Raw genomic sequence first — 22,251 nt, forward strand, 5'->3', positions numbered from 1 at the left:
GGCTGCATATTTGCATACCGTCAGCGCCAAGGAGTTAACTTGGCATCTCAGCGCTGAATCCCTAATGTGAATGGCAATGCCTTATGATTACAAAGAATTTGGTCTGGCAAGTTTTTATCACCTGGACTGGGAATTTTGGATCCACAGGATCTGCCATGAACCCATTCTAGCAGTCAACCCAAGCTAGGGTTGCCATCTCATCCCTTTAATCACTTCCTGTCCGGACCATGTATATAAAGGGCTGCACAGGAGCAGTGCAGGGGTGGGTTGCCGTTCATAAACAGCGCCAGCCATTTTAGCCTGTGCATGCTCCCTGGGAGCGAGCGGCGCCGTGATCCAGTGCCCGCTGTGTCCAATCGCTGTACGGGACCTCTGCGTAAAGTCCCAATCATACGATCACTGATTAGCCAATCAGTGATCACATGAATAGTAGTACGCAAGATGTCACTTCTGACATCATTGCTTACTACGTGTGAAATCTGTGAATGATACCAGAGATCACATGGTACAAGGCTATTCACAAAAGTCTTGTACCATGTGACAAGCTGTGACCAATCACAACTCTCACAGTATTTCTCAATGGCTGCAAGAATGCAGCCAGAGAGAAAGAGAAATGATTTATTTTTACACCCTTTATGGGTGTAAAAGCAATCAGTGTAAAAAAAAAAAATCTTCATCACCACCCACAAGTAGTACAGTGTCGCTATGGTGACACTGTACTGCTAAGGTTACAGTATGTTAAAAAAAACATAAATAATGGTATAAAAAAAAAAAATGTAAACAAAATTTTTTAAACATAATTTTTGGTTCTAAACTAATTTGGGTTATTTTTTTTGCTAAAAAGATAACTGAATACATTTTGGCCAAGATTTATGAAGAAAGATTATTTATATGCAAAATTTTATAAGAAAAACACTTCTTTTCAAAATTGTTGGACTTTTTCATTTATATAGCAAAAAAATAAAAATCCCAGTGGTGAATAAATACCACCAAAATAAAGTTTTATCTGTCTCAGTGTTGCATGACTGTGCAATTGTCATTCAAAGTGTGACAGTGCTGAAAGCTTAAAATTGGCCTGGACAAGAAGGGGGTAAAAGTGTCTGGACTTGAAGTGGTTAAAACCGAACACATTACTGACACAGGTTCTGAGGCTGATTTAATACAGATAAAGCACTAAGTGAGTTTAATTACCACCTTAATCAGCCACAGAACCTGTGTAATTAATATGTGTTCAGGTTTAAAGGGATGAGGTGGCAACCCTAGCTTGGGTTTGCTGCTAGAATGGGTTCATGGCAGATCCCGTGGATCCAAAATTCCCAGTCCAGGTAGGGGAAAAACTTGCCAGACCAAATTCTTTGCAATCATAAGGCATTGCCATTCACATCAGGGAAGAGGTGGCAACCAGTGGTGTATTTAGGTTTCGTGCTGCCCTAGGCAACACAAAAATCATCCTCCCCACAGAGATACCCTGACACAGACCAACACCCCCTCCTCCACAGAGGGAGGCTGACATTGACCAACAACACCCCGACCCCATCCAAGAGAGCCTTCCACTACCACTGCCCCCCATACACTGGCAACCCCCCCCCCTCGGCAAGAGAGAAGACACTCACCTTCACAGCTCCGGACATCCCCGGGAACAAGAATCAGGCTCTGGATACACCAGCAAGCAGCCCGCAGCCTCTCTCAGATCCCAGCTGGTCTCCATGCTGCGTGTGTCCCTTCTTCCATCCCATCTTTCAGGGGGCGACACTGCCCCCCTGAAAAATGCTACCCTAGGCAAGTGCCTTGTTTGACTTGTGGTAAATACACCCCTGGTGGCAACCCTAACCCGAGCTCATCCCTACTCTACAGCATTGAACATTTCCGGGAGTGTCCTATGTAGTGTGCCCCACCATGCACTGTTTCCATTCTCCGACCCCTACATCAGTTCAAGACACAGTAGTGGTGTAGGGGGTCGGAGAATGCAACCATCACACAGGGCAATTGTGGATTACTGTGAATAAAGCAGTCAATATTTTCTAACTCATTGATTGAGAAATACATTATTGTTATTCTACAATCATTTTATTGCTGACTTTTTCTTAGCATCCCCTGACAAATCGGTAAACATATGGACAGGGGCGGACTGACCACTCATGGGGCCCCCGGGCAATTGGGGATCATGGGGCCCCTGTGTCCTTGCCCACACTCAAAACACACCCAAAAAAACCTATAAAAGGTACCAGGGGCATTTTATGGGGCCCCCCTAATGACCCCGGGCAGTGCCCGAGGGCTTCAATGGTCAGTCCGCCCCTGCATATGGACACCCTTAAAAGCCAACCACTGAGGTTGATAACATTGCTATCTTTACATTAACTTGGCACCTGTTAGATTGTAAGCTCCCAGGATCAGGGCCCTCCTAACCCTCTTTTATTGAACTGTGTTGTTGCTGTATTGTCTCCCTTTACATTGTTAAGCGCTGAGCAAACTGTTGGCACTATATAAATCCTGTATAATAATCTCAGCGATGAATTCCTGCTGTGAATGGCGAGGATTAAGAGGGATGTATAGGAGGAATGAGTGAATCAGCTGCTGCACAGGAGGAGCCCAGGGTGTGTTGGTGTGTTTGTGTGTGTGATGGGGATGGGGGGGGAGGAGATAGGTTTTGAGCAGTGGAAGTAGGGGAAAGGTTACCTCCCTCCTCTCTCATCTTGGATGTATTAGCAGGCTCAACACACCCAGAGAAGGATGCAGAGTGCACTGGAGTATGCCAATGTCTTATCACCCAGGGCTCTAATAAGGTGAGATTCTCAATGACAGCAATCTAGAAGCTGTACTTTGGAACATTTGCAATGGTGTTCCTTATTACAGCCATGATTATTTTATCGGGTTAAATATATTACGTTAACTATACCTGATATTATGGTCCTGATGACCATTTTTATGCATTGCATCTTGCTGGTTCCTACTGATAAACACAAATTAGGGGTGATGTATGAGATGTGCGCGGACTGCATAATCTCTTGTTGCTCATAGCAACCGATTGGAATATTTGTTTCATGCTTAAACCCCCCTAAGCAGCTTCGTCTGGGCAATAAGTTTCCCTTTTGTTTTTTTTTGTTTGTTTTCTTTTGCTACAGCAGCTTTTCATGCATGAGCCTCCATTGTGACCATTCCTAATGAGTCATTTAATACAAGAATGGAAGCTTTTCAGCAACATTTGAATGAGCTTTGTAAATATGCAGTCATATTTGCAGGACACACACAGGTGGAATGGCTTATTTAAAGTGAACACAGGTTTGCCTTATTTAATAATGTTCTCTATACTCTGTAAGGCTAGGTTTACACCTATGCAAGTTGCATTTGAGCCGTTTCTGCATTGCGTTGTGTTTTTGCAGCTTTTTTTAATGCGTTTTTTGGTTTTGTTTTTTCCTTGTTGCTAGGCAGATTTAAAATGCATAACAAAAAAAGCTGCAAAAACACAATACATGCTTTTTTGCAGCATTTCCATTGAAGTCTATAGAACCAAAAATGCAACTTTTTGCGTTCAAAAACCGCACCAGGTGAAACCGCACAGGTGTGAATGTGCCCCATAGGAAATCATGTTAAATGGACTGTACTGCGTTTTCTAAAAACGCTGCACCTAGGGTAAGTGCACTCTATTCCTTAGGAAATCAACTATACACAGAGTCTGATTTAAGAGCAGCTGTTCATTGCAGCCAGATGTATACAGTGAATGATTCCAGACCAATTTAACCTCCCTGGCGGTATGATTATTTCAGATTTTTGGTGCTGAAAGCGGTACCATTTTTTTGCATGGAAATATGTATTTTTTTTATTGTAGGCTGTAATTTTTAGGAAAAACTCACTGAAATCTGTCCGAACAAGAGTCTAGTAAACATCCCGGGTATGATAAAATTTGAAACACAAAATCATAAATTATAATTTAATAAATAATCATAAAAATAATATAAAAATAATAAAAAATTTAATTCAATAATATAATCAAACCAAAAACACTGAAATGTGAAATAGAGCGCCAAGTTCACACATTGCTGAGCTCAGTCGCAAAATCGTTTTCAGTTTCTGATGACAAATTTCCCCCACGAATCATTATCACTCAATTCTGTAAGTGGTTCTGATTTACCATCGCTTTTCTCTAGCTGATCTAAACTGCTTTTGACCTAAAGGGACACTTTTTGGACGCCATGGACATTTCTCAGTTTCCAGGCAGAAAGAACAGACAAAATGCAGGCAGGGCGCAGGACAAAGCACTAGGGACAATATGTATGTGAAATAGGTTGAAACAGCAATGTTTTACTGTGTAAAATGAAAAAAAAAAAAAAAATGACATTTTTTAAAATTTTTAAATTTCCCGCCGCCGGCGGCGCCCGTACGTCCCGACGTCACAGGGACAGGACACAGAAGCCGGATGCCGGCATCGGCCGGAGGAGATGGCCGGGGACGCTGCAGGGGACACATCGTGGGAGCGCAGGGTAAGGTAAGTGAAGAACACATGCCGGAGCAGCGCCGCATGGTATTCCCGAGTGTAGCTCGGGGTTACCGCTTTTGGTACTGAAATGTTACCCCGAGCTACACTCGGGAATACCGCCAGGGAGGTTAAAGAAGCTAAAATGTGATAGGTTGCTACAGGTTAAATCCCTGATTTTTATTTGATCCAGTTTTCATCAACCCATAATTGTACAGGTGTGTTCTCGGCTTGCTGTCTCTCATTGTATTATTATTATACAGGATCTATATAGCGCCAAAGGTTCACTCAGCGCTTTACAATATAACAGAAGACAATACAGTTCAATACAAGAGGGTTAGGAGGGCCCTGCTCCTTGGAGCTTACAATCTAAGAGGGAGGGGCTAGTGGTACAAAAGGTAATAACTGTGGGGGATGGGCTATACATTACATATTTACTGCAAATAGCAATGCAAATGACAATTGCCGTAGGTGTTGTTAATTACAGATGTCTTGATCAGCTGTTCTCAGTCCAGTACAGGTTCTTACTGGCTGGTAATAAGAAACCCTTTCCACTGAAGCCTCAGGGAAGAATTTACTGGTAGGATCGAACCATGACACAACCATAAAATTTAGCATACAGTAACCTATTTGCACACCTGTATTTAGGCCTGACTCTGCTCTAGATCCATCAATACAGAAAAATGCTATAGATGTATATTCAAAATCTGAAATACAAACATAGATTACCATATGTGCACTTGTTACTCTGGAGTCACCAAATCACAGGTATCTATAAATATCATATGCTGTCTTGAGTATTGTACCCACCAAACTTGGCTGTGACAGCCTCCGCATTGAAGGCTCAGTGATAAAATAAGGTCACCTATAAACCTACATGGGCATTTGGATATTCATACAATCCATTGACTCTTTGGCTACAGGTAAAGCCATTGGATCCATGCAGAACATTGCTAATTGTGTCAATAGAAGGGTGAGGGAATGGCCAATGGGGTGGTGGTGCAGGTAGGTTTTTTTAACCTATTTAATATATGGTCCAAATAGCAGACACTTTACAAGTGACAGCACATAACCCCAGTTCTTGCAAATTATATTCCCGATTTAAGCATGCTTGTAATTTGGAATATCTTCGATATCCTTAATGATGTTAATGTTACATGTACTGCTTCCATTGGGAGTTATACTACTGTCAATATGGCTGCTGGCTGGTTGCGGGTGCAGGAATTGCATCTGTTTCTGCAACCACGACGCATTTCTCTTGCGAGACACTGGGGGGTTGCCATTCATTCTGAATAGCACTCCCACACATCTCATTCTGCAGCTGTTTCCATGCATATGCGTTTTGGAAAAGGTGCATGCACTTTTTCCTTGCGTGAAACGCTGGCACAGCAGCCCATTCAAATGAATAGGCTGCTGTGCCCATGCAAATGCGGTCTGCACGACCTGCACTAGTATGAACCGGGCCTAAAGGTAAGGGAGTAACAATTGTGAGTGCTGCTAATTTCTGTCAGCAAAGTTGGTGAGCTGGCCTTACATGGATAGAAATTTGGCAGAATTCCTTACATGTATGGGCAGCATTGATCAGTGTATTCTGACAGTGGGTAAGTCTCTCTTCCATCAAAACACAATAGCTCATTGGCAGTGATTCCCTCATCCACCTTGAATGCGTGGATGGGGGAATTAGTCGTTTTAAAAAAAAATTACCAAATGTATGGGCTGCCAACTACCAGAGGCACTGGGATTCATTTGAGAATGTATTTCACAGGGAGACATCTGCCGGCCTATGACCAGCCTGAGGGTCTATGTACCCAGGCTTTTGTTCACATCAGAACTGCTTTTTATCAGAACAGCTCAATGAAACGAGCATACTACTTCAAATGAGGTCAGAAGGGTCTCAAAAGTGTCTGACACCTATTTCAAATTCAAGCATAAATATCCCTACAAATGTCATGTATTTGCCGATCTGCATAAACATATAGAACCTGGCCATAGATGGGTTGCAATTCAGTCAGTTCTGCAGGGACTGGACAAATTTCAATCCATCTATGGCCTATCCCATTCCTGAGACGTCAGTCTAATGACTAACTTCCCATGAATGGGCTTGCTTGAAATTTTTTTTGTTCAATCAGTTCTGCAGTGCCTTCCGACAGCGGTGTAGTCCCCACTGTCAGAATACAAAAACCATGCAGGGAGTATTCCTATGTCCACCTCACTTGTGTGGATGAGGAATCCGTTCAGGATTTTTATTCGGCGCACTGGCTGATCGAAAAAAACAAAATAACAAACTGTTGTATGGCCAGCTTAAAAGAGAAGTATGACCAAAGCTACTGTGGCCATACTTCTCCTGTGGATCACAGTAGTGCACTCCTATGACGCAGATATATCAACAGCAATCTAAAGTCCACTGTCTGCTGACTACAAACAGGGGCGGACTGACAACTCATGAGGCCCCCGAGCAATAGGGGATCATGGGGCCCCTGTGTCCTTGCCCAAACTCAAAGCCTATGAAAAAGGTACCAGGGGCATCTCATGGGGCCCCCTACTGACCCCGGGCCCTCGGGCAGTGCCCAAGTTTCCAAATGGTCAGTCCGCCCCTGACTACAAAGCAGTTCCAGGCTCTGCAGGGATCCCGACAATAATGCTCAATCTCCAACCTGGCACTCCAGTAATTTTGTGGAGCAGAGAACCAATGACTGACAGTCACCTCTCTATGCTCAGAGTGGACCTGAGAACTTAGCAATCATTGGTCTTTGGTCAGTTCTTGGTGTAGAGCCAGTGGGTGACAGTTGCAGCATTGGATTGATGCTGAAGCCGTCTAGGTGAGTATATATGGGTTTTTTTTGTTTTTTTTTTTTTTACATTCCTGCACTTATCTTTTAGGTTTCATTCACACTTCTTGATTTATAATCGCGTTGTAGATTCCAAATCGCGTGGCAATTGCAGTACAATGCACGGCACGCTTTTGGTTGCTAGTATCCTTCAATGGCACCCCAAATGAGAAACGATTCTGCTGCAATTGTCACATGAAATGATTGCTCGGCAAACCACACCTTTAAAAAACAAAAAATATACTGCAGTTTACCAGTTCTTAAATGTGTTGGCTACTTTTGTTTTGCATTGCCGGTCTGAGAAGAGGGTTTTCTTAGATTCACTAAGAGATATACAGTATATGGGCTTGACTAGCAAATTAAAGTAGAGCTGCTAATGCTTTTTAAACAGTTACAGCAACAGTTTTTTTCCTTTTGAAATAAAGATTTTACATAAAAGAAAAAAAAGCTGACCATAGTGGGTACCCAGTCAGTATTAAAAAATTTGTTTCAAACCTCTAACTGCTAATTTTCCTGGACAGCTTGGTCTCTTTACAGGACATTGAAAAATAAGAAACCTACTGGCTGGATCACCGGGTGAAAAAAAGAAAATAAAAGCAGCCAACACATTTAAGAATTGATAAGCTGCAATATCATTTAACAGTGCTAATAGGCATAGATGTGATCAATATTGCTGTCCAGGGATAGTAACACATTTCACTTTTCTCTATTTCTGATATGCATACTGTGCATCTTTATGGTAATAGCATCTTTCTGAAAAACAGACAGATGGTAATTTTGAAGATTTTGCTGGGAGAGATAGCTAAGAAGATTACACTTTTCTGATCTGGAATATTGTCCTTGGGTTACTGAATAATGCTTCAAAATTGAGTGGTATAAGCGATGGCCTCATTGACCCTCATGCAGAATAATTATTTATTTCAGGTACTTATATTGCGCTGTCAATTTACGTAGCACTTTACATATATATATATATATATATATATATAATTAGTACATTCACATCAATCCCTAACCCTCAAGGGGCTTACAATCTAAGGTCCCTAATTCACATTCATGTATACACATACTAGGGCCAATTTAGACGGGAACCAATTAACCTACCAGCATGTCTTTGGAGTGTGGGAGGAAACCGGAGTACCCGGAGGAAGCCCACGCTGGCACAGAGAGAACATGCAAGCTCCAGGCAGGTGGTGCCGTGGCAATGACCCTAGTACCGCCAGGCGGAAGTGCTAACCATTTAGCCACTGTGCTGCCTCCACCTCCTCCCTCCTTCATCTCCATAGCACCTACTACATGGATAAAGGCACACTTTACACATAAGATAATTCTTGTTCTAGGGACCTGATCATATCTTGGAAATGCTGTTTGTGTACCCAATACTCATAGGGCCTTATTTACTTAAATGAGAGGTGAACCTAAAAGTGTAAAGTCACTTGGAAGTGACCCAGGGGTTGCCTTGCCAGGTCTGATTTTCCACAGAGGCATGTATCATGATGTAACCAACAATGATATTAACTTGTACAAAAAATCTTGGCTTACATAGGGAAACAATCTCTCGCGTGCACAATTTTCTTGCCACCTTCTTCCGGGTAGTTCTTTTGCTTCTGATCATGCATGTTTTTTCTTTTTCTATTCGATTACTTCCATATGATTACAGTACACCATTGAATGAAAATCAGACATGGTGTTCACATACAATAAAAATTTTCTAGCTTTTTTTTTTTTTTTTTCATCCAAATGGTCAGAATCAGCTGTCGAATGCACTATACTAATGATCAGATAATCAACTGATCATTACTCATATGGAAATTTTGGTACTGTTTTTCTATCTTGTGTACGGTCCTTTAGTCAAACCCAATTCCTTCCTAATATAGGAGCATCCTAAAGAGTACATATCACCATACCATTCATTAAAGGTTATGGGGTGGGGGGTGTAAAGGAGCTTGGCCAGCACGAATAGTAATTGGGTACTTCCAGAAAAGGAGAGGGCTAAGGGGGGGCTGTATGAAGGTATTCACTCTTCCTGAAGTCGTTCAATTTGTTAGCGAGTTCAGTGGCACATTGCAAGTTAACAAAAAAAATTGATAGACATTAAAAAAAATTCTTGATTCCACCCCCCCCCCCCCCCAACTCCTCAATAGCCAAGCTAAAGATTAAAATCCTAACCCTCAGTGGTTTACCCTGATTGAGATACAGAATTTTTCTAATCCAAAATCGGAGCACTTCCCTTGATTACTTCTGGAATACCAAAGAATATTTTCCACATACCTTCTGTTTACGGTCTGTCATGAAACAAGATTTAAGTCCTTCTCTATGTGATCACTTAATTAGTTTGTGTCCATTAAAGTGACTCCAAGAATTAGATTATGGGATTAAAATTAAACCTGGAATGAGATGTAGTGAGGATTATCTAATTGCAATGCAACTCCATTAAAAAGCCACTGTTATTTTCTAAAGTAAACAATGGGGAGGAACCAAAACCTATATTTAGCAATGTAAGTATAATGTAGCATTTTTCATTTATTTTTAGTACCTAACTTGTGTTTTACCAGCTGTTTTTCTGCACATTTGACTGAAGCTCATCACTGACAAATAAGGAGTGCAGATCTAATGTGTAGTTTCTCCTTTTGCAGTTTCTCTTTATAGGTGTGTGTGTTTAGCCTTGTGAGTTGTAGATTATTATTATTCTTAAAAATACAAATATATATATTCATTTTTTTAATGTTTTTTTTCTCTTTAAATTGTAGATCAGTTACTACTGCAAGTGCTTCGTTGACACGAAAAGTCCTGTTCCCACCTCTTCTTCCTCCACAGCGACCCTTTCGGGTATCTAACAGTGATAGGAGCCGACGGAAAGGTGTTGTAGCAAGTACATTAAAGGAACTTGTCGATAAGGTGTGAGTTTAGTGTGTTCTTTTCCATAAAAGCTACATTTTGACATTTGCTAATTGTAGATGTTGAAATGTACTTGCAGCTCATCTTGTTCTAAAAATTATCTGATTATGGTATATTCAGTTGTTGTTTATTTTATGATTCCACCCAGTATTTCATACACATTGTTTGTTTCATCATTTCCTTTTCCTTTTTTCACTTTTCAGTTGTCAGGTCATTTGTTGTTACCCAACAATATTTGCTATAATCTATTTTGTGGTCCACTGGCACTGTTTTTACAATACACTTATGGTGACAGCCAGTGTTCACCTGTTGCCAAGTGATGGTTTGCGATCCCATTGGACTGCCTGGGGAAGAAATGACATTTGGCCGATGCACAGTCATCCATTTCCAATTTTGTTGAAGAGTAAGCCACAACAATGCCTCTGGCTAACAAAGCGCATGATGCTAATATGTATGTCTCCATTTTCTTTCCTGATTCCAGGGCTTTCGCGGGTTAGGACAAGGATTCCTTCTCTTCCTTAACAGAGGTCTCATATTTCTTACAATTCTCCCAATTCTAGTGTTCCCAAGAGATTGAGTGAGTTTTTCAGTTATTTAGAAGATGGTGAGCTGGGATGTGCCTATAATAGACTGAGGTCAGATTAGGGCAGTACATTTATGATTAGGAGCCATGGGTTCCATTGTCACCAAAATTGTTTGTTTCAGGATTAGATGGGCTTTTGCAGACATTCATTTGTATGTGGTATGGCCATTTAGTATTTGGATAACTATTAATAGGGATGGGATTTCCTTTCACTTTCATCATCTCTCATGATAATCTAGCTGCTATGAAAATGTTGGTTATGACGGATTGGTACTCGGTGGGCCATCTATCAATCTCTATACCCGTTTAGCAAGTCTGGAATTAGGTGTATTGGAAATATAAGTGACAGAGGCAATAAACCAAAAATTGTCTTTCCAGAAAATGACCAGATGTGGACAAATATGTGGTATTAAGGTTCTAGTGTGTTCCTTGTCTTCCACTTGGCATAGATGGCCAACAGGATAATTTTGTCTCATCCCAAGCAAACTCTTGTAATACTTAGAAAAGTATTGGCAAGCTTCTTCTAAGCTTGTGTACATTCAGATGACCAATTTGAGAGTCCCAGATATGAGAGTTTACATTTTTATTGCTTGTGGTATTATTATTATTATTTATACAAGTATATGCATGTAAATTGCCCTCTCTGGGCACTAAAAAAAGCAATTTTAGTACACTGCCATTTTAGACCCAAGAGCTGACAATTTATTTCCAATATCAAAGTATTTTGTAATCACAAACTTAATTTTTTAACAAAAAATACTGCTTTTAGCAATTGAAAAATGGCAGCATACTAGATAGAATGTAATATCCTCAAGCAGCTTGATTAACAGGTTTGCATGACTCTTATGTAAGGCTTCATGCACACTAGGGGTTTTTTTTTTTTTTTTAAGTTCTAAAAACACTGGATAAAAAAAGCTGGTAATAGCGTTTTATAGTAGCATTTAGGAGCGTTAGCATTTTTACAGTACATGTAGGAAAAAGAGTTTAGTAGCATTTAGGAGTGTTCAGCTTTCTGCTCCTAGAAGCTGAAGCTTACAAAACACTTCTAGCCTACAATCTAGGATAACACCAGGCCTAGGCATTTTAGACTGAGCAGCACTTTTTGTAATTTATTTATTTATTTTTGTGGCTGGTGAGCTATGAGCTCACCAGCACCCTTGCAGTTCATTGAGGACTTCAAGACGTCTGCCGCAGTTGTAGTCCATTGGAGCCTATTCACTCACAGTTCGCTGTGAATAAATGGCATGGCTGTTCTGGTTGACAGTGGGTGCAAGGTGAAGAATGCCCACCTGCTGTCTTCGGGAGGAATGGGAAGGAGGGGGGGTTGGGAGACTGTGTTACACTCTAAATATGGGTATAAGGTTTAACATTCTCCCAAAGGTGAACGTATCCTTTTAAATGCAGACATTTTCCTATCAGATTCTATTTGATCTAAGTATTTTCAAGTTTAAGCTTCTTTAACACAGGCAGACTGATTGGGTCCATCTGTCAGTTTTTCAGATGGACCTGATCGGACCACCCATTGCCCTCTATCGAGCGGCGGATGTCAACAGAGATGTACGTGGATACCCACCAACGTCTAATCCAATCTGCTAAAGAACAAGATGGATGGGGATCTGTTTCCCATCTGTCTGGCGGATTGGATCACAGACAGGCAGTCTGTTTCCATCCAACTGGCCATAGTGGAAAGTGAGCTGCGTCCGTGTTCGCTAGTTGCTCATCTGGAGGGACATGTAATGATAGTTAGTTAGAAAGCCACCTACATCAGCACATACATTCCTCCTAACTCTCCAGCCTCACTTCCTCATCTTCCACCCATACTCACCTGCTGCTGAGCAGGCTCAATTACTCTTAAAGGCTGTCTTGGCTCCTTGCCAAGTCTCCTGCTGGGGATTGGTCAGGATCCTCTAAGAGTACAGACCAGCCACTCCTCACCTCCGCCCACTGCTTCTGGATCTTTCTCCAAAGTCCTAAAGCAGGGGCAAGTCTCAGAGAGCTGATCTGCAGAACCTCTCAGCTCTGACCACAATTTGACCCACCTGGCTATCGCACCCAGGGTGCTACTCAGTCCTCCTCTAACAATTATTTAGAGCCCACCCCTAGCTGACTAGGACCGTGCTACATGAACAAAGCAATGTTTTTGTGAAAACAAACCTTCTTTTCAAACTTTTAGAATACTGAAACCGCGATCTCTATCTTAATAAAACAGGCTTTTATTTATTTTATTTTTTTTTGTTACAAAAATACAAGTAGTCAGAGTAGGAAAAGATTGCCGATCTGTCACTGAAAGGGATTAATGGCAGAAAAAGGTTCTTGACAAGTAGGGACAGGCTAGAGACCCTCAATCCTTCACAGAAGCCTCCCCACTGGGACTGGATTGACCAGGCCATAGTCCGCCCTCTAAGATAGATACTGTCTGTGCATCTTCCCCGCTGCCTCTGCACTGAACTGTGTGTTTTTTACTCAAATGGTTGTTTCCCGCTCAGATTTTGTAGTTGAGCATACTCTTCAATACAAGTTTTGAGATACTGTGTATGCAACTGGGCTTTGTGTCATCACTGCTGCCACCTACCCACAAGTACATGTAGAGCCAAACTATATATTTTTTTCATTTTGCATAGAGTAGGGGAGGGTTAAAACTGCTTTTATTTCTCATCACGTCCTGTCCTGTAAATTTAACAGGAAGTGAGAGGATATCTTTACAATGCTAGGGAAATCCCAGTTGTCTCAAGGACAAGTGGGCCCCTTTGGATGACTTCCCATCTATTCCTGTTCTGGTGTCAACTCAAAAAATTGGATTTACTGTATCCTCACTTTTATTCCTAGTGACATTGGTGATCAAGACAATTAAAGAGAGCAAATCTCCCTAACGGATACACAGAAATAGAAACCTGGCGGGCTGAATTCCCCTAAAATTCTATCCAAATCCCTTAAAAAAAAAAAAAAAAAAAATGTTTTGACTATAAAACTTTAAAACGGCAAACCTCTTTTTCTCTAAATAGACACTGGATTGGAAATAGTCTGTCAACTTTAGGAGCTTGAATCCCTGGGCTTTTTTCTCACTTAATCTTCTTTGAGTTCCAGTGTTTATACCATTTTGTTTTTGATTTTGTAGTCTATCCAAATGTATTAAACCGTATAGTGTGTTTGTTGTGGTGTGGGTTTTTTTTTTGTTTGTTTTTTTTCCTTCAGAACAGATATGACTTTAATTTTTCTAGCAGATTTTGATACATATATAGAATAGACTTTTTTTTTTTCTGAACGTGCAGTTAAAGTTTTGAAAACCGTTAAAAATTAAACTTCGTACCAACACAGCATGTACGTAATCTGTTTATTCCCAAATATTTATCCCAAAATATAACCAACACAGACTGCCGAGTATAATTATATCCACAAAGCATGATTCTTGTGTAACACATACTAATAAAGCTCAAAGTTAACATTTTGCATTTTACTTTGAGACCTGCATTTCCCCCTCCACGCGACATTGCAACAATTTAAAAAAAAATAGTTTGTTTAAATTGTGAGAGAAACATGAAGATGAAATCATGTTGGATTGGGGAGGACACAAATTGGTATGCAGCCACTAAACACCTAAAGAACATTGCATTCTCTAATGTGTGCATTTGACGCCTGCGTAGTAAATGTTAGTCCCTTTTTTTTTTTTTTTTTTTTTTTTTTTTTTTTTTCTCCCTTTGTATGGGGGTCTAGATCAAAGTCAGTGAAGACCTGATCTAGACCCTCCCCCATACATCTCCGCAGCAACAGATCACAGCTAACATTGATCTATTACTGGCTGCAATCAACCAGCAATAGATTAATATCAGAGTGATCTGCTGCTATAGGGAGAGTCAAGTAAGGGATGCTTCAGCTCTGCCCAAACCTCCAAAATAGGAGCAAGTGCTGTAATGTCATTTACGTCGACCTCAGCCTAAACCAGGAGTAGGCAACCTTACCCCTTCATGCTGGCGCCTCCTGGCCCTTTAAGAGTTTCAGAAGCCAGGAGGCGGGACGGGGTTTAGGGATAATGTGACGCGTCATCACGGCAGTCACATGATCGGGAAAGGTCCCGATCAAAAGAAGAGACCGGGACCTTGTGTGCTGGGAGCGCGAAGGGCACACGCTCCCAGCGCATGTTTTTATTTTTATTAGAACGCAAATATGCGCCTGCTCGGTGTCTAGGCCCAGGCGCCGGGAGGCCGCACATTTGAGTGCGGCCGGAGTGAAGAGGTGGAGATCTACCTGAACAAAATGGCAGAAGTCAAAGATCACCGGGCACATTGCTGCCTCCTCATATTTGATTTAAACTTCTAAATGCCATACTACTGTGTCACAATCGTGCATTGCACAGCAATCATGGGTTTAAATCAGGTGTTAAAGAGGCAACATATTGCCTCCTCATCATCTGTCAAACACACTCTGATTGCTTTTCAGAGGAGCAGCAGTGTCTGCTGCACTTGTGAATGAGCCCTTAGTTGCATTCGGCAGTGGCACTTTTAGGGCTCGCTAACACACAAAGCTGGGGGGTGCAAAACCTTGCGTTTGAGTCGTGGTTTTACCACCCTCAATCCCTACCCTCTCTAGCTTCTACCTAGTAAACCGCCATTTATTTCCTCCATCAGCTCATCCACCCCACAGCTATTACCTTTTGTATCACTCAACCCTTCCTCCTAGATTGTAAGCTCTAACAAGCAGGGCCCTCTGTCTCCTCTTGTACCAAATTGTATTATAACTTTAATGTCTACCTTCATTTTGTAAAGCGCTGCGCAAACTGTTGGCGTTGTATAAATCCTGTTTATAATAATTTTACATAGTGCTGTAATTAAAAGGTCTGTGTGACAGGTTTAATACAGTGTAACATTTTGGACCGTTAAAGTATTACCCCTACTCTATAGAGGTCCACACATCTTTCCAAAAAGAGGAACAACTGAGGTGAGAGAGGGATTTGGCTCCAAGAGGGGGACATTTTTCTGCAAATGGGGAACAGTTGGGAGAAATGTTTTTATATTATTATTATTATACAGGATTTATATAGTGCCAACAGTTTGCGCAGCGCTTTACAATATAAAGGAGAAACTAGTACAATTATAATACAATTTTAGTACAGAAGGAATGTGAGGGCCCAGCTCCTGGAGATTACAATCTTATATGGGTAAGGGCCATCTTTCCACCCCTCCTGACTACCTGCAGGAGACAGCGAAGCTGCTTTCAGGATCACGGGAAACCCTAGGAAATATGGGGAAGGCTGCCAATACAATGACATGCTCACGTGCTTTAAAAATGAGGGTCATGCAATTTAAAGATTGCTCAATCACAAAACACAAATCTTTGTGTAAAACAAAAATAAAACAGACTTGCATATGAACTCACAGAAGGCATGCCCTTCTTCTTTTTTTTTTTTTTTTAAAGGGCTGGAACGAATACATTCTATGTAATCATTAGGTTGTTTTTTGGTTTTGTCGTCCCCCCCCCCCCCCCCCCTTTTTTTTTTTTTTTTTTTTTCCCATGTAGGTTATCCCACAAATCAATTTTTTTTTTTTTTCTCCTTGTTAACAGGCCATTGATACATTATTGATAACTGCTGGCGTGGTAACACTTGTACTAGAGGAAGATGGCACTGTCGTTGACACGGAGGAGTTCTTCCAGTCTCTGGAGATTAACACAAACTTTCTACTCCTTGAAGGAGGTCAGAAGTGGACACAGGTGTGTTTTTCAGGTTTTAGGATTTGGGTAGTCAGTGGTGTACTATCTGATAACGTAACAGATGGTGATAGTATATTGTGTGTCCATACACTTCCCTTGGTGTCTGCATTTGGACACCAGCATCTTCACCAAAGCTGTGCAAAGAGCAATCGGACATGAGATGCAACTTTTTTTTGTTTGTTATGGGGGGTTTTTAGTCATGTGAAATGCTTTCTGTTTCTGCCTTTTAACTCTGCTTGCTGAAAATATTCATTATGGTGCCATTAATTTTATTACATTAGGAAATCCTCTAGATTCATTAAATGATCTTGCAAAGAATTTTAGATTACTGCATTTGTTTTTTCATTACCTTTCTAAGCTGCTAGGTTTCAATCGCTTCTCCATTCTTCATGTCCTGTGTGCATCTCTTGTTGATCTGCCTTATGCATTTAGCGTATATAGACCCAAAAAACAGAAATTATGTTGTAGCTTACCAGGTGCTAGACTAGGTGGATGATTTAGTTTTTGTTTTTTTGTTTTTTTCTTTGTTTGCCTGGTGTTCCTACGCCTAAGGGTTCATGTGTACTGATAAACTCACGTTCAGGAGCTTTTCTGAATTTTTTTTCAGCAGCCCCTGAACTCTCCCTAATGTTTTCCTATGTATCCATGTACACTATGTTGTTTACAGGCAGTTGAGTTTACAGCCATATTTTTTGAACACCCCAAACTTGCGTTCAGGAGTAGATTTTATCAGCGTTTCAAATGCCAAATGCTTGTAAACACGGCTAACCGCATTTATAAGCGTTTGCATTTAGAAGCATTTTTTTTAACTGTTCCATACCCAGATGCTGTCCAGAGCCTTTTTCATCATCAGAAATGCATGCAAAGTGTTTTCCATGTATTCAAATGGACCTAGCACACCAGTGCAGTCAGTTCCAGGTTTTGTGTGAAGGAAAAAATGGTAGAACGTGCTTAATTATGCTCATGACCCATCATAGTGAATACAACCATAAAAGACAGGTAATCTCAACAAATACTGCTCTCTCTGCTTCTGCTCTCTCTTTCTCTCAAAATGTCTGAAATAGTTAATTTTTTACTGTTTTTCAGTGCATTCTGGGCATTTTGGAAGGTCCCCTGATGATGTTATTTTTAAAAAACGCTTCTAAACGCGGTATGCAAACACGGCTAAAAAGACGTTTTTTAACCTACGTTTTACAGCAGTCAGTTTCCATCGTTCAGAAGTGTTTTCCAAATGTCCCTTGTACATGGAGCCTAACAGGCTTCCTGTCCCTTTTTGTGGCTACACTCATTTCTCCATTGTATGTATGGAGACAGGGATGGTTGTCAGACTGGACTTTAAATGTGTCTGCCTTTGTTCATCTCTATTAAATGGTCAATAAATGTAACTACCTGTAGTTTTATTTTCTTGGATTGGAAGCTCCGTGAGCAGGGCCCTCCTATTCCTTCTGTATTGTAATTGTACTGTTCCACTTTACATTGTAAAGCACTATGCAAACTGTTGGCGCTATATAAATCCTGTATAATCATAATATTTCTTTGTGATTTTGTTTAAACTCACAAAGTGACAAGGACACTACATTTATGGAAAGATCAGCAGGTATTTTCTTTACTTGCTGAAAATATGCTTAGCCTGAGAAAAGAAAATTAATGTAGCCACCGCTTCTGAGGACTGGTAAGCTTCAAAAAAATTTTTTTTTTTTTAGGTTTAGGTAAGCTATAAAGTTTTTGCTTCTTAATTTTTAAATGTTTGCCACTAGGTGGCAGAGAAAGACTAGTAAATATTTTCGCAGACTGTTACATTCATGAACATCCATAATTTATAGAGGACCATTAGCACAATTTCCATGCATTCCATCACGTTCTTTTTCATGACCTTTTTTTGCTTTTCTATAAAATGTATGTAATGGAGACGTATAGGCAAAACATGAAATTAATTACATATTGTGTTCATTAATAAGTAATGTAGACTGAACTTTGAGTAATGCTGTTTTTAAATCCATAGGAAAGAAAAGCTACACGTTCAACACCACAAACGCACAAAAAAGGAATCGCAAATGTTACCCTAGACTTATACAAGTTACATCCTAGGGATTTTATAGGCTGTTTGAATATAAAGGCAACATTTTATGAAATGTACACGGTGTCTTGTGATATCCAGTGCTTGGGAGCCAAGAAGGTTCTACGGTGAGTGGCTACATAATATCAGCTAACCTTTAATAGCAAAATGTAAGGAAGTCTGTACAATGGGCTTTACATGAGATATTGGCATTTTTTTTTCTTTTTCTGCAGGGCTAAATAAATATTATAAGGGCCTTTTCAAACCTGTCCACTCTGGTGTGCGTACCATAACGTGTTCTGTATCGTGTATTGGGTGTTGTATTAAAGCAGCCCATTCATTTTGAATGGACTTTCAACTCACTAGAGCATACAGAAAAACATACCTGCCCCTTTTTTTCCCAACACAGCTCACCACAATGCTTGCTAGTGGGTCTACTCGTGTTGCAGTGCGCTGTGGTAGTTCATAAGGCCACCATCCAACATGTATAAGTTGCAGTTACACGCACTTTATAACATAATGGTGTAAATCCAACCCAATCCAATACAAATGTGCACCCATGTAGAAATATTTCAAACAAATGAGAAGTGGCTTATAAACTGTCATTCCGTGTTAGAAAGGTAACCTTCTGTGGACACCAATTTTGCTGGCTGTCATGCTGACCCAGTAATGTCCATACCTTCTGAGCCACAGACTTGCAACAAGCATGCAGATAATGAATTCTGATGTCATGGTCAGTTTTCTGGTCCATATCTGTGTTCCAGGTTTCTGTTTCAAAAGTACGAAAGCCAGAGACAGTCAGGCATCTAGTATTTCCAGAAACGTGCCAGCATTTGTAGCCCCATTATTTTTCAGAGTACAAGTTTCAAAAACCATCTACTTGCTTGATTTTATAAGAACAACACTTTCAATGGTATATTGGTTGTGTTTTTTTTTTTTTTCTTGTCATTTTTACTTTTGCAGTTTTTTCCTGGCTAGAACTTATTCATATTCGCTTATGAGAAAGTTTTACTGACAGGTTGACAATCAACAGAAGTGAATAGAACAGATTTGTACAAACTGAAGGGAAACAAAAGATGTCTGAGCTGACTTTAACTTGAGTAAAAAAAAATACACTTGTACACCAATGGTTCAGCTGCTAGAAGAAGAGGGAAATATACTTACATGTATATACGCACCAATCAGTCATAGCATTATGACCACTGACAGGTAAAGTGAAAAACTTTGATTATCTCATTACAATGGCACCTGGAAGTGGGTAGGATATATTAGGCACTAAATAGACATGTTGTCCATTAAGTTAATTATGTGTTGAAAGCCAAAAAATGGGCAAGCATAAAGATTTTAATAAGTTTGACAAGGATGAAATTGTAATGCCTAGATGACTGGGTCAGAACATTTCCAAAACTACAGCTTCTGTGGGATGTTTCAAGGAATGAAGACTGGGATGCGGGGAGTGAAAGTTGGCCTATGTAGTATGATCCAATAGAAGAGCTACTGTAGCTCAAATTGCTGAAAATGTTAATGCTGGTTCTGAAACAAAGATGTCAGAACACACAGTGCATTGCAATTTGTTGTGTATGGGGCTGTGTAGCTGCAGACCGCTCAGGGTGTCCATGCTGACCATGGCCAAATGTGCCTACAATGGGCATGTGAGCATCCAAACTGGACCATGAAACCATGTGGAGGAAGTTGGCCTGGTCTGATGGATTAAAAAATGGTCGGAGGAACACAACAGTGCTCTGCTGCATAGTAACCATAGCTCAGCACATGTGCCATACATAGAACACATTGCATTCCTATCTCTTTAATTATTCGAAGTGAAGATCTGCCCCATCTCTTCTCCCTGTTTAGTCAGATGTTGCCTTTTGATTCTTTGATTTCTATAAAATCCGTAGTTCAAATTCAGCTTTAATATACACTATATTGCCAAAAGTATTAAGACACCTGCCTTTACATGCACATGAAATTTAATGGCATCCCAGTCTTAGTCCGTAGGGTTCAGTATCGAGTAGGCCCACCCTTTGCAGCTATAACAGCTTCAACTCCTCTGGGAAGGCTGTCCCTAAGGTTTAGGAATGTGTCTATGGGAATATTTGACCATTCTTCCAGAAGTGCATTTGCGAGGTCAGGCATAGACCAGAAGGCCTGGCTTGAAGTCTCCGCTCTAATTTATCCTAAAGGTGTTCTATAGAGTTGAGGTCAGGGCTCTGTGCAGGCCAGTCAAGTTCCTCCACCCCACACTCACTCCACCATGTCTTTATGGACCTTGCTTTGTGCACTGGTGTGCAGTCATTTTGGAACAGAAAGGGGACATCCTCAAACTGTTCCCACGAAGTTGGGAGCATGAAATTTGTCTGAAATGTCTTGGTATGCTGACGCCTCAAGAGTTCCCCTCACTGGAACTAAGCCCAACCCCTGAAAAACAACCCCACAACATAATCCTCCACCCCTTCACCAAAATTTAAACTTGGTACAATGCAGTTGGGCAAGTACCGATCTCATGTCAACTGCCAAACCCAGACACGTCCATCGGATTGCCAGACAGAGAAGTGTGATTAGTCACCCCACAGAACACATCTCCACTGCTCTAGAGTCCAGTGGCAGTTTGCTTTACACCACTGCATGCGACTTGGCTATGGCTATGGAAACCCATTCCATGAAGCTCTATACGCAATGTTGTGCTAATCTGAAGGCCGCATGAAGTTTGGAGGTCTTTAGCTATTGACTCTGCAGACAGCGACTTCTGCACACTGTGCGCTTCAGTATGCACTGCCCCCTCTGTCATTTTTCGTGGCCTACCACTTCGTGACTGAGTTGCTACAGTTCCTAGTTGCTTCCACTTTGTTATAATACCACTAACAGCTGACTGTAGAGTATTTAGTATCAAGGAAATTTCATGGATGGATTTTACACAGGTGGCAAATTATGGTACCACGCTTGAATCATTAGGCTCCTGAGAGCGACCCATTCTTTCACAAATGTTTGTAGAAGCAGTCTGACTGCCTAGGTGCTTGATTTTATACACCTGTGGCCATGGAGGTGATTGGAACACCAATCCAATAACTGGAATCCAATGATTTGGAGGGGTGTCCCAATACTTTTGGCAATATAGTGTATATGCATGGTTATCAAGACAACATAATAAAAATTATCTATATCTCGAAAAAAAGTCTAAGCATTCTAAGATAAATTTTATATTATATTCTTCCAGTCTTTAAAATATTGCATAGCGCACTCAATCTATTTTTCAAATAAATCAGCCTTGGAGGTGGGGAGTAATGCTGATACGTGCTTCCTCTAGAGTACTACAGTTCTCATTATTTCCAACAGCAGTGCCATCTTGTTTAAGGCACGGTATGCTGTGGCATATCTGTAATGTCTTCACTTCCATTGATCCCTGAGGAGGGACATGACTGGATGAGGTCAAAGAAAGTAACCCACTCCAAAACGTTCATATTTTTTTAACTATTCCGTTTCTTGTATTGCCCCCCCCCCCCCTCTATTGTACAGCGCTGTGTAAACCCTTTGGCGCTATATAAACTCGATGTAATAATAATAACTAGCACGGTTTGTCATTTTACTCGCTCATCCTTCACACATGGCTGTGTGTTCAGAGAACCCCCCTTGAGTAGAGTAAAATCATCCTTAACAGATACACGTCTTGACTTACACTAAGAAGCAGCTGTTGTGTAAAGCGCAGCTGTTGTGT

At 40.8% G+C, this 22,251-nt stretch overlaps 1 protein-coding gene across 1 annotated transcript in view; it reads left to right on the forward strand.

The window, feature by feature from the left end:
• The first annotated feature begins 2,636 nt into the window (after nt 1-2,636).
• The window catches only part of CIDEA (cell death inducing DFFA like effector a), a 30,167-nt gene continuing 10,552 nt past the window's right edge, over nt 2,637-22,251 (forward strand). The window contains exons 1-4 of the mRNA XM_089671029.1: nt 2,637-2,783; nt 10,050-10,197; nt 16,337-16,483; nt 18,486-18,667. Coding sequence (XP_089527155.1) covers nt 2,731-2,783; nt 10,050-10,197; nt 16,337-16,483; nt 18,486-18,667 — 530 coding nt within the window. The 5' untranslated portion in view covers nt 2,637-2,730. The remainder of the gene's footprint in view (nt 2,784-10,049; nt 10,198-16,336; nt 16,484-18,485; nt 18,668-22,251) is intronic.

The sequence above is a fragment of the Staurois parvus genome, unplaced genomic scaffold (assembly GCF_062004578.1).
Source record: "Staurois parvus isolate SC_StPar_1 unplaced genomic scaffold, SC_StPar_1.0 ptg000097l, whole genome shotgun sequence".
Lineage (NCBI taxonomy): Eukaryota > Metazoa > Chordata > Amphibia > Anura > Ranidae > Staurois > Staurois parvus.